General features: G+C 37.9%; 2 protein-coding genes and 2 long non-coding RNA genes across 5 annotated transcripts; 2 read left to right on the top strand and 2 right to left on the bottom strand.

Moving 5' to 3' along the window:
• The first annotated feature begins 617 nt into the window (after positions 1–617).
• Positions 618–2,173, top strand: LOC119899396. Its single transcript, XM_038713947.1, has 2 exons — positions 618–687; positions 824–2,173. The coding sequence occupies exons 1-2, from the start codon at positions 680–682 to the stop codon at positions 1,494–1,496; spliced, it is 681 nt and encodes a 226-aa protein (XP_038569875.1). The 5' UTR covers positions 618–679; the 3' UTR covers positions 1,497–2,173.
• Positions 2,174–3,260: 1,087 nt separating this feature from the next.
• Positions 3,261–8,102, top strand: LOC119899398 (G2/M phase-specific E3 ubiquitin-protein ligase-like). 2 transcript variants are annotated; one of them, XM_038713949.1, is made up of 11 exons: positions 3,261–3,394; positions 4,054–4,560; positions 4,665–4,942; positions 5,035–5,112; positions 5,212–5,288; positions 5,395–5,466; positions 6,336–6,498; positions 6,617–6,720; positions 6,812–6,956; positions 7,074–7,194; positions 7,734–8,102. In XM_038713949.1, the coding sequence occupies exons 2-11, from the start codon at positions 4,518–4,520 to the stop codon at positions 8,033–8,035; spliced, it is 1,383 nt and encodes a 460-aa protein (XP_038569877.1). In that variant the 5' UTR covers positions 3,261–3,394; positions 4,054–4,517; the 3' UTR covers positions 8,036–8,102. The 2 variants fall into 2 exon arrangements, with proteins under 2 accessions (XP_038569877.1, XP_038569876.1); XM_038713948.1 differs by lacking the exon at positions 3,261–3,394 and having other exon boundaries at positions 3,759–4,560.
• A 103-nt stretch (positions 8,103–8,205) lies between these two features.
• Positions 8,206–10,389, bottom strand: LOC119899400. Its single transcript, XR_005443832.1, has 2 exons — positions 9,262–10,389; positions 8,206–8,725 (listed from the first exon to the last, which is right to left on the bottom strand). It is a non-coding gene; the product is annotated as an uncharacterized LOC119899400 (long non-coding RNA).
• A 14-nt stretch (positions 10,390–10,403) lies between these two features.
• Positions 10,404–11,295, bottom strand: LOC119899399. Its single transcript, XR_005443831.1, has 3 exons — positions 11,162–11,295; positions 10,954–11,045; positions 10,404–10,500 (listed from the first exon to the last, which is right to left on the bottom strand). It is a non-coding gene; the product is annotated as an uncharacterized LOC119899399 (long non-coding RNA).

The raw sequence follows: 11,295 nt of genomic DNA on the forward strand, positions 1-11,295 counted from the left end.
TCGAGTCAGAGGAGGAAGAGGAGGAAGAGGAGCAGGCCAGGGAGGAAGAGTAGGAGGCCAACGAGGAAGAGGAGCAGGCCAACAAGGGAGAGGAGAAGGTCCAAGAGGGAGAGCAAGACAACCTCGCACCATCATTACGGACGAGATGCGAGCAACAGTCATTGACCATGTCATTGTCCATGGCATGACAATGGCTGAAGCAGGACTAAGAGTCCGTCCAAACCTGAGTAGGTTCACCGTGGCCACCATTATCAGGGCATTCCGACAACACAACAGGTATTGTACTCTATTGCTTTCTTTGTCACAATACAATTTTACAAACCTGTGAAAGTAGTCTATTAGTTTCAAATCAGTTGTTACTGTATTGTAAAACATGTCAATTGACAACACGTTTCTTTCTTTAGAGTTGAAAGAATGCCACATAGAGGTGGGAGGGTTGCCATATTTACAGCGGCACAAGAAACCCTCATTGTGGATATGGTTCGTGAGAACAACCTCATCAGACTCCGGGAGATCAGAGACAAAGTCATTGCCGATAATGTGAACTTTGAGGGCATTGATGATGTCAGCTTGGCCACAATAGACCGAGTTCTCCGGCGCCAAAAGATGCGGATGAAACAAGTCTATAGGGTTCCCTTTGAGCGAAACTCTGCATAACACAAAGACCTACGTTACGAGTATGTGCAAGTAAGTATACATCCATGTTCACAGTACAGTTAGTGAACATACTGTGTTGCTCAGTGGCCTACATTACTTCTGGACAATACTATGCTACCTGATTGACTGTTGTTCTGAACACCTGTGCACTTTCACATTTTCACAGAGGATATTACAGTTGGACACGATGGCCAGACCTCATGAGTACCTCTTCCTGGATGAGGCTGGTTTCAACCTGCAGAAACGAAGGCAAAGAGGCCGTAACATCATTGGCCAAAGAGCCATCACTGAGGTTCCTGGCCAACGGGGGGGGGGGTAATATTACTCTTTGTGCGGCCATGGGTTTGGAGGGGCTTGTCCACCGGCAGGCTGTCCTTGGGTCTTACAACACCCAACGTCTCCTAACCTTCCTAGAGGAGCTAAAAGATATCCTCCTGGACCGCCAACAACACCATCCTGGGCCCGAACATCCCATTTATGTGATCATTTGGGACAATGTACGCTTCCACAGAACAAACCAAATCAGAGAGTGGTTCACCACCAACAGTAACCACTTTTTAAACGTCTGTCTGCCACCCTACTCCCCTTTCCTCAACCCTATAGAGGAGTTCTTCTCATTGTGGAGATGGAAGGTTTATGACAGACAACCATACACTAGAGAGAACCTCCTAAGGGCAATGGAGCTGGCGTGTGTTGACATCCCAGTGGAGAACTTCCAAGGATGGATCCGCCATTCCAGGGCGTTTTTCCCACGGTGCCTGGCAAGAGACAATATAGCCTGCGATTTGGATGAGGTGATGTGGCCCGATGCAGCTCAGCGACATGATGCCACACAGTGATTGTGGCGTAAATAAAAAAAACTTCACACCCTGATCATGTTTTCAAGAGTACTGTTGTGTGCAATAGATTCTGTTTTTGCATTGAGTTGTGTTACAGTAGTGTACAGAATTTACTATAGATTTATACTCTTCATATGAAACTCACAAATCTAAATGCCCAATCCTCTGCAGAGATCTAAGAAGATCCATTATTGTAAAGTTTCTAAAAAATATGCATTGGCAGTTATGAAACAAAGAACCTTCTCACAAATTGAGCATTGTGTTTTCAATTGTTTTGCTGTAGTGTGTAATGATGTGTATAGTGTTTACATTTTTCAAAGCTTCGAGCTGCTCTTTTGGTGTGAAAGTTTGAGTTTTGAAGGGAGAAGGTGTGGTTGTGTTTATGTAGCTTTAGAAAAGGGTGTTGTGTTTAGACATTGGAGACGAAACGTTTGTGAAATGTGTTTTAGCATTTGAGAAAAACTGTAATGGGAGGAGAATGTATATAAATCGGATAGTTGCGTTTAATTATTATCAAACAATGTTAATGTAAAGTCAACTCATTAAAGAAATGGGAAAATAATGTGTATATATTGGATAGTCGCTTTTAATTACTATAAAACAATGTTTATATAAAATAAACCCCCTACATTGATTGGAAAAAAATGTAGATATATTGGATAGTAGCCTTTGATTACCATTAAAAAATGTTTATATAAAGTAAACCCTTTACATTACAGTATTTCTGAATTGCTAAAACACTAAATCCGTTTGCAAAACCAAAGTTGCAAGTGTACAAACCACTTTATTGATTGAATCACACAATTTGCAGAACTTTAAACACTTCTCATGTGGTTAGACACAACTAGCAAATCGGAATCACTCTTTGTGCAAAACTGTAAACACATTGTCATTCACAAAGCACATGTAGCATTTTGGTGCACTTCAACTCAGAATGGCAAAACACAGCCCCCAAAAGTGAAACACAAGCAACACACTGTTGTCATCGGAAGCACACAATTGAACACACCCGTTTCAAATCAGTAATGTGTTGCACCTAATCAGTAATAAGGATATAAAGCCATGTCAAATCCAGATGTATGGAGCTAAATTAGGGCCAAATGTTTTGTTAATTTGAAAAAAGAAATTGTAATCGAAAAACTAAAACTTGAAATTGAAAACTTAATTTTTTGTCGAAAACTTAAAAAATACAACCATGTACTCAAACTAAAAATAAGTTTGCCAATTTTTTTCAGTTTAAATAAAATATTGATTTATTTCTGGAAGTATTTTGAAGAAATTATTTGTTTTTTATTTTTCACTTTTCCATATTTTGATATTTTAGGACTTTTATTTTTCAGTTCCACGTTTTATGTTTTCAGAGTCAAAGCTTATTTTTTTTTACAGCATCAAATCTTTTTTTTACAGCATCAAATCTTTTTTTTACAGCTTCAGATCTTTTTTTTTCACTTTCAAATCTATTTTTCACTTTCAGATCAGTATTTTTCAGTTTCAGACTTTTGGCCCCGATTTTGCGTGGGGGGCGTGGTTTCAACGGAGAGGGGCGTGGAATCATGAGTGACAGTCTAACAAAGAAGGAAGAAGACTCTCCTCAGTCATGTTGCCTTCACGAAACGTAGGCACTGCGAGAATCATGGCTCAATGCTTTCTATCCACCATATGCATGTGACTGGCAGTAAACAAACTAATGCCAGTGGCTAAGTTCCCAAAAAGCTGTTTTGGACAATACGTGGGACCAATTACACTATAAATAATAAATTGTGCCAGTTTGTGCAATTCAGCAGCTACACTTTAAGAAGGAACTTCTCCCACTTACACATACGACCATGAACGCACCGCTGTATTCACTCGCCATGGCGTCCGCAGCGCCAAGGCAACCCGCTGGCGCCAGTGCACAGGTAAGACATGTGAAATATATGGGCCGTTTAGAATATATTCTTTGGGGACATTATCCCACAGTGGATAATTATTTTATCGTAGGGACACACATAAAGGGAAAATGCGTTTGAGTTTGACAACTGGACAAAGCTGGAAATGAAGCATCGCTTGGATTAGCATGAACTAAGTTAGCTCCATCCTACTAAAGCTAGCTAGTGTTTTCAGTAACTAGCTAAAGTTCTTTTATGCCTTTAACGTGGATTTTCTTTGTTAACCTCTGTTTGTCAGAATGTCGACCATAACTCGACAGTGGCTGCAGCTGCACAGAGCCTTATAAACGTGCTCACACAGAACATCTCTCAGGGACAGCAAGAGCAAGGAAGAATGCAGCAACAGGGATCTTCATCTGTAGACCAAGAGATGGCCAGGTTTTAGATGGAATTTTATTGTTCAAGTTCATTTTAAAGTAATTTAACTAGTTAATATTTTATTTGTACATTTATGACCATAATAAAAGAAAAAATCATTTTTAAATCATGCAGATCTTTCCCTGGATTTTTCTCAAGAAAAAGTTACCTAGGAAAGCGAAAGATACAGAGTCCAAAGACCTATAGCACACCATATACAAAAACCTGGAGGCCTTTTAGTTTCTATGTTTACCTGTTAAACATAAATTCAGAGACAACCCCAACCTCATCTGAAGAGTCTGAACTTGCTCAAGCAGGGCTTGGAAAAAGACATCTCACCATGTCCAAGGATATGAGTCACAAGGAGGTATTACAGATTAAACTTTGCTCAAAATGTCTTATATTTAAAACATGACCCTTTTATCCTAGTGGTAGGATATTCTTCAAGCATTGAGACATCAGCTCCTAGTCATGGCAGGGAGGACAATAGACAAAAGAACAATTTCTACCTCCATCTGCACTCCATTTGCACTGTTTACTGTGTTAAAAGTTATTTTAATTCTAATTCTATTTTAATATAGGTTTAATGTATGTTTAATGGATGTATGTTTTGTATGCTACTGGATACTTGAATTTCCCTCGGGATAAATTAAGTGTATCTATCTATCTATCTATCTATCATCACTTAGTTATGTTCTCTTAGTTCTTTCGACTACTGCAAAATGAGTACCCTAAGATGCAGGGAGTGACAGGTGGATGGCTGCTCTACAAGGCTACAGGTGAAGAAAAGTAGTAATATAATATCCATTTTCATACATTGCCATTCAAATAACTTGGCCAAACATATCTAGTTGAAATAATCCAAACAATGTTGCATTTACAGGTGGTCAGGGTAAAAGGAGACTAATAATGATTCCTCCAGACTCTGATGGATACACCGGAACTCTTCTTCGCAGTGTCACAGGGGCAGGGAAGAACACCCTGTATATTGTGCCTTTGCAGCATGAGTTTGACCTAACTCCACTACCTCCAGATGCCATTGAATTCCAAAGTATGCCAAAAGCACAATGTCAAACTTGCAAAGTGAGTTTTCCTTTGCACATTTTGGCCCTTCATGTTCAGGAGTGCATGGAGTCTCAGTCAGCAGGAGAGGATATTGAGGTAAGCTATGTAATACATGTGATGTTGCATTGTACAGCAACTACTGCTTTTCAATGAGTTATAACAGAACATTTTCATATGTAATATCTTAGACATGTGAAAACGACATCCAGATAGTTTCAATGACAGCCCCCCCTGTACACCATGACACCAAGACATCTTTTGAAGAGGTAAAGTGTTAAATGTTATTGTGTTGCAATGTGAAAAGCCCACATAAACTGTTCTGTATGAGACTGTTGCTAATAGTCCAACTGTTCTGTCTCCAATAGAAAGTTCCATGTCCTATCTGTTTCTTGAAATTTACACCACAGTTTGTAGAGATCCATGCTAGCATGTGTGGAGAAAGGTAATTTGTATGCAGTGTTTTTATGTTCATTTTAAATGTATATGTAACTTGAGTACTTGTTTTATCTATTCGTACTAATATTTGCACAATACATGTGCTTTTGTAGAGAAAAGGACAATCTTAAGATGACTGAGACACCTGCTGCGAGCCAGAACAATGGAGAGGAGCACATCAAAAGGTAAATACTGTGTTGTCTAAATACATAAACCTTAATCCTACACAGATCTTAATTCTGCAGGTTTTGCAGTCAACATTAGTAGCTATTTATTGATTCTAAGTTTGGTTTGGCAGTGTTGATGATGTATTGGATGCCATGTGTGGAAGAGTTGACCTAGAGAAACAGTTCAACATCCAAATCTCCAGAACAAACATTCTGGAGAGAGGCCTACTGCAGTGGCAGCGTCAAAAAAAAAATTCACCTACTGCTGCTCTGAAAGTGACATTCTTTGGGGAGGCTGGAGTGGACACAGGTGCTCTCCGAAAAGAATTTCTCACAGGTAAAACAAAAGGAAACATTTGAATCCACAGAACGGTCTCTATGAATAACGGGCAGCTCATCCAAATCATGAAGGAATGTTACATTTTTATTAGTAATATGTCCATCAGCTAAGGTCTGTCCTCGAGTTGTGTATTAGGTTTTCTATAATGTACAAAAATTAATATAACCCTAACCCAAATTAGACAAACCCTATTGAAATGATCTGAATGGCTAAATAGAAATACATTTTTATTATCTTGGTTGGGTTTCCAAGTAATATGGTCTAAATTAAATGGCTAATAGTTAATTCACACGATAATAAAATATTACTTGACGCAGGAGACCCTAGACCAACACAGTTATTGTGTTTGTACTTGTGTGAATAGAAATGATTGCAGGAATTGAGAGCCGTTTCTTTGAGGGGCAAAGCACCAGAGGAGCCCACGATACTCTCTGACTGACTTTGACAGCGGCCTGTACAAGTGGGTTTATTTTTATGCAAGTCGGGACAAACGGTTTCTTTCTGTGAAACATTTTTTAAAACATTAATGCTTAATTTGTGTAAATAGGACTGTTGGAGAGATTTTGGCAGTAAGTTTGGCACAAGGTGGCCCGGCCCCTGCCTTTTTCAGCCCATGGACTTACAGTTACCTCTGTAGTGGCCAGATAAACCCGGCGACTCTCAATACCGAAGCAGTTGCAGATGTCCAGTTGCGAGAGTTAATTGAGCAGGTATGACCTCTGTATGAAGAAAATACTGGGTTGATCAAGTATTCCCTGTCAAACAATATTTTCATGTGTTTACATGGTAAAGAAATTTTCTTCCTGTGATTTAAATTTATATTTTCAAGTTGAAATGTCAACTGAACATTCAATTGAAGGCCTTTCTGATGAAATCATAAATTGTGGATATACTGGAGCTATCTCAGTGCAAAACAAGGAGTCCATTGTTCGGTATGTTAGGACATATATTTCTGTTTGTACAGTAAAATTAATAAAAGGGATTTTTTTTTTGTAGCAATTGTTTTCCTGTCTACTATTGTAGTGCCATTGTACTCCATGCAGTGCTGAGGCTGCAGCCTATATTGGAACAACTGAGAGAAGGCCTGCAGCTGTATGACCTTCTTTCGCTAATAAGGCAGTACCCAGATATCTGCCAGCCCCTGTTTGTTCCCGGTGAAGATGTAAAAGTAAGACAAAACTAGACCATTTAGTACTATTATATGAGAATGAATTAAGAAATGCTTAACTGCTATGACATTTAATAATTAAATGGTGACATGATATACAATTTTATCTCATCATAGGTTAATGCAGAGTTTGTCATGGCATCCATTCTTCCTCAACTGAGTGACAAAGGGACTTCCAGGCATCAGATTGAGCTGGAGATGATCAACTTTATTCAGGACTTCCTTTATGAAGCTGAAGGTGTATAGTTGTTAATGTTCTGCAAATCAAATATTCGAAAGCTCAGTAAAATGTGTGTTTTCATGACATTTTGAGCTGTATAATTTTCTGGTACCACCTGTAATTATGCAGGTATGAATATGTTAACGTTATTTTTTGATAATGGTAATAAGTACTATGGACCAGGGTAGTTTTTGTTTTAAGACAGTTGTCACTTTTTTTGAATGCAAGGCTGTAATCACAATGAGCATACATACAGAGAACATACATACAAATGATTGTTTCCCTAAACCCATTGTTCTTAATGAAAACCTTTACAAATCTATCACCATTCTATGTAGAAAGACATCGCCAATAATGAAAGTATATATAATGGCATATATTCATTGTGTTTGGCTAAGATAGTCTTTCCAAATCATCTTGAAATGTGACTTTTTCTGTTCTTCTGTGGCTGAGTACCTTTGTCTAATTCACTCCTTTAATTGAAAGAACTGCATGGCAGTAAGGAATAACATTTACAATGGTCACATAACACTTGTTGTTTTATGTTTGCTTCATAGCTAAAGACCAGGTAGATGACCAAGATGGCCTACATTCCATCACACCTGCCAGGTTGCTCCAGTGGATCACAGGCCAAGGTCACATCCCACTTCTTCCCTCAGAGAAGAAGGATTTTGCTGTAACAATCAAGTTTAACCATGACTGTAGTGCAGACTTTGGCCATCACAGTGTGTGTTACCCCGTTGTGTCAGCATGTGCCAAGAATATTGTACTACCTGTAAAACATATGAGGCCTTATGACCAATTCAAAAAGGTTCTAACTGAGGCTTTTCATCTGGGCCAACAGTTTAATATGGTGTAAATATTTACCATCAACTGATGGTACCTTTTTCTAGGTTGAACTACAACCTACAGTAAATGATAAATGTTGCACCAGTTGCTACTGTTTTATTATGTTCTGATCAATGAAACACATTTCTTAGTAATACGGTGTTCCAAAATCCATATTTGGAAAGAGGAATTAGTCGAGAGTAAACATTAAATTATTGTTTAATAGCAGTACTGTTGAGCATTTCATGCAAACATGTTAAGGTTAAGAAGGTAATCTTGCAACAAGATTTCATAAAAGTAATTAGTTTACATCTCATCTAGATGTCTGGCTAATTGGCATCATGTTGTCTCACTCACAAGTTGCAGCCCAGCACTCTGAGAAGCAGTTAAAGAATGTTTGTACCATGTAGCTTCACTGCTGTCAGTAACAATAAACATTTAAAACAAGTTCAATGTACACTTTGTGTAACACATTAGTGTTAAGCTGGTTTTTGAAACAAAATTCCTGCATCTACGGTACATGATTTAGCACGTAGTTCAATACAGCCAAATAAATGTCTCGCCCATAGGAATCTGATGGTCCTGTAACATCAATAGTGTTCCTTAAGCCTGTCATGTCCTGCTCAGAGAGAGGACATTCAATGGGCGGAAGAATCACTCCAGGACTGCTCACGTCTTGCTCGCTGGCAGTGTTGAAATGAAGATCTGCATCCTCAATTTCCTACATTTAAAATAAAAAGGTCATTTATAAATCAGGGAACATAAAAGTAAATTTATAAAAGTATTAAGAAGACTAATGTGAACAGAACGGATACTATGCTGATGCCAGTATCAATACAGTATCAGCTCCTTTGTATTTTATTCAATGCGACCTAAGCTGTTGTTCAGCTTTTAAACCATTTTAAGCACTTTGATATTAGTAAACATTCAAATTCTCTGCAATGTGAATTTAGAAAGAATTAGCTCTGTTATCACTTTCATTAATTTGATACTGATTGCAAACCACATAAAATCAGTTTTTATAAATTATATAAAATAATGATGCTACAAAATGAACTTTACATTATCTTGCACCAACTTTTCATCAGTAATGTAATACACCATGAAAATATAATTTCCAAGCTTTATCATGGAGTAAGTTTTCAGGGATTTCTTTACAGTGTTGTACAGATATTTTAAACACAATGGTTGTGTTTAAAATATTTTAATTAAATGAAACAACTGTAATAATCAATACAAACAAAATGTAATTAGTACCTCTGTCAGGTCTGGAGCATCAACAGGATTCAGGAGGAGCCCCATCATCCACAGTTGTTGCGGGGACAGATTCTGCTCTGTTCTCAGAGGGTGATTATCCCACCCCACCCTGAAGACATCGAGATCCCTCTGCAGACGTGGAAGAAACACATGCTGGGCACAGAAAAGATGGATGCTGTCAGAAGGATCTAGAACACCTTCGTCCTCAAGGCTGTGAAGAATCTCGTAGTGCACATTGGAAACAGTCATCCAAACATCTCGCCACAAACGTTCTATTCTGTTAAAAGAAAACATAAAATTATCTTCAAGTGGGTACAGTACATTTGAACTTGCACTTGAACTTGTGTAAAAAATAAATGGAACATGGAACAAAGGTAGCCCAATTTAGATGAATTTATTGGACAACCGTAAGTGAAAGTTCAAGCTACTGCTCTTCCCTAGACTAGAAGACGGATATAAAGATGCCATTGTTAATACTCTGGTCACATACTAGGACATGATCCAGTGGTAGGAGTGGGTCGGTTCAAACTGGTTTGATATTCAGCCAAACACCAAACCGAACCTTTAGGTGTCACATTGAACGCAGCAGATGCTCTCCAAAGTGACACTGAACGATGACAAGAAATAAACAGAAGAGCTGGTTCCACCGGTTACTTCAAATTAAACTGGTTTGAGATTCTAAACTGCACCGGAATAGTAAAAATAGAAATCCACCTAACTCTATCCAGTGGTAAGAACACTTGAAATACAGAAATACAGTAAAGTCAAGAAACCATATAAAATACATAACCGCCTCACAGGCTGTGAAAAGCACACTATCTAGTGATATCTGGACCTAGCTATATTAAATATATTACGGCTTCCAGTCAGATATACATTTCTTTTGATCTATGTGGATCTGACTTATTTAGAAGAGTTTAATACTTGCCCTATTATGTGCCTTTCATGTTAGGTGTTTTATGTGGTTTCTTTGTTTTGACTTTATCTTTTTCACATTTGGATCTGGTAAATATTAAGTGCCCAGAGAGTTTGGAAGAGTGTGCAGACCTTTGCTTCATGTTTTGTGTTGTTTGTTGTTGAGGCTTCTGGATGTGTGTGACTACTTCGCAGTACATAAAGAAAACATACCTTTGGTAGTGTACACTCTTTCCTGACAGGAAACTCCCCCTTCCACAGCCTCTAATGGTGAACATGCATCGCGCAACACCAACGTTTTCCACTCCTTGGTCACCTCTTACTCTAAAAAGAAACCGTCACACATAAAGAAATAAAAAAAAGTTTTTAAATAAAAATGCATGATTAAATGTTTCAAAAAAATAGAAGATAAGCTAACTTCTAACATCTTTATGTATTATAAAAATACAAGACAAAAAAATCCAAAGCACTCTCTTTTAAATAAATAAAATGCCTTTATTGTAATGGTATTTACAAAATTTAAATGCCCACTTAAACGTGCTTTGGCATCAGGGAGATGCCAAAATGTGTTTTAGCACGCATTTTAATTCTTATATAACCATGCCATTATAATAAAGGCATTTTAATTGTTTAAAATGCCTTTTGTTTATGGTCATCTTACTGGACAAAACATTGTTTGAGAACTTTAAAATGAAAAACCCTGTACATCCTTAACAAGCAGTTGATACACAAATGACTGAGGTAGGAACTACCACAGTGAACCACACTTGGTCTTACCTTAATGGAAAGCCATACTTCTGCACTGCCTCCATGAAGAAATCAAGTGCAGTGGATGCTTTATTATTGGTCGCAGCACCTAGGTACATGATCTGAAGAAGAGAATATCATTCACTGGAAATTAAATGAAAGCATTTCATTTTTCAAACCTATAACAAGAAGTAGAACCATGTCTGTCATTTTGAATCTCATTTAGTAGTCATCATACCTTTCGTGAGAAGCCATCAATCCCTCCAAAAATAACAAGGCCATATCTGTTGGGGGGGACGACACTGAATCAGTTTGATGTAGTACTTGTGTAAATTTCTTTGCTGATGCAAAACAACAGTGTTAAAAATGTGT

The sequence above is a fragment of the Micropterus salmoides genome, unplaced genomic scaffold, assembly GCF_014851395.1.
Source record: "Micropterus salmoides isolate LMB-PRFRI ecotype aquatic unplaced genomic scaffold, ASM1485139v1 Ms_hic_scaffold_12, whole genome shotgun sequence".
Lineage (NCBI taxonomy): Eukaryota > Metazoa > Chordata > Actinopteri > Centrarchiformes > Centrarchidae > Micropterus > Micropterus salmoides.

Bases quoted from the DNA above. Each gene is read 5' to 3' on its own strand.
- LOC119899398 (XM_038713949.1), top strand. From the start codon at position 4,518: ATGCAGGGAGTGACAGGTGGATGGCTGCTCTACAAGGCTACAG. The intron at 5,289-5,394 runs GTAATTTGTATG...GTGCTTTTGTAG, and splicing joins GCTAGCATGTGTGGAGAAAG to AGAAAAGGACAATCTTAAGA. The intron at 7,195-7,733 runs GTGTATAGTTGT...TTTGCTTCATAG, and splicing joins CTTCCTTTATGAAGCTGAAG to CTAAAGACCAGGTAGATGAC.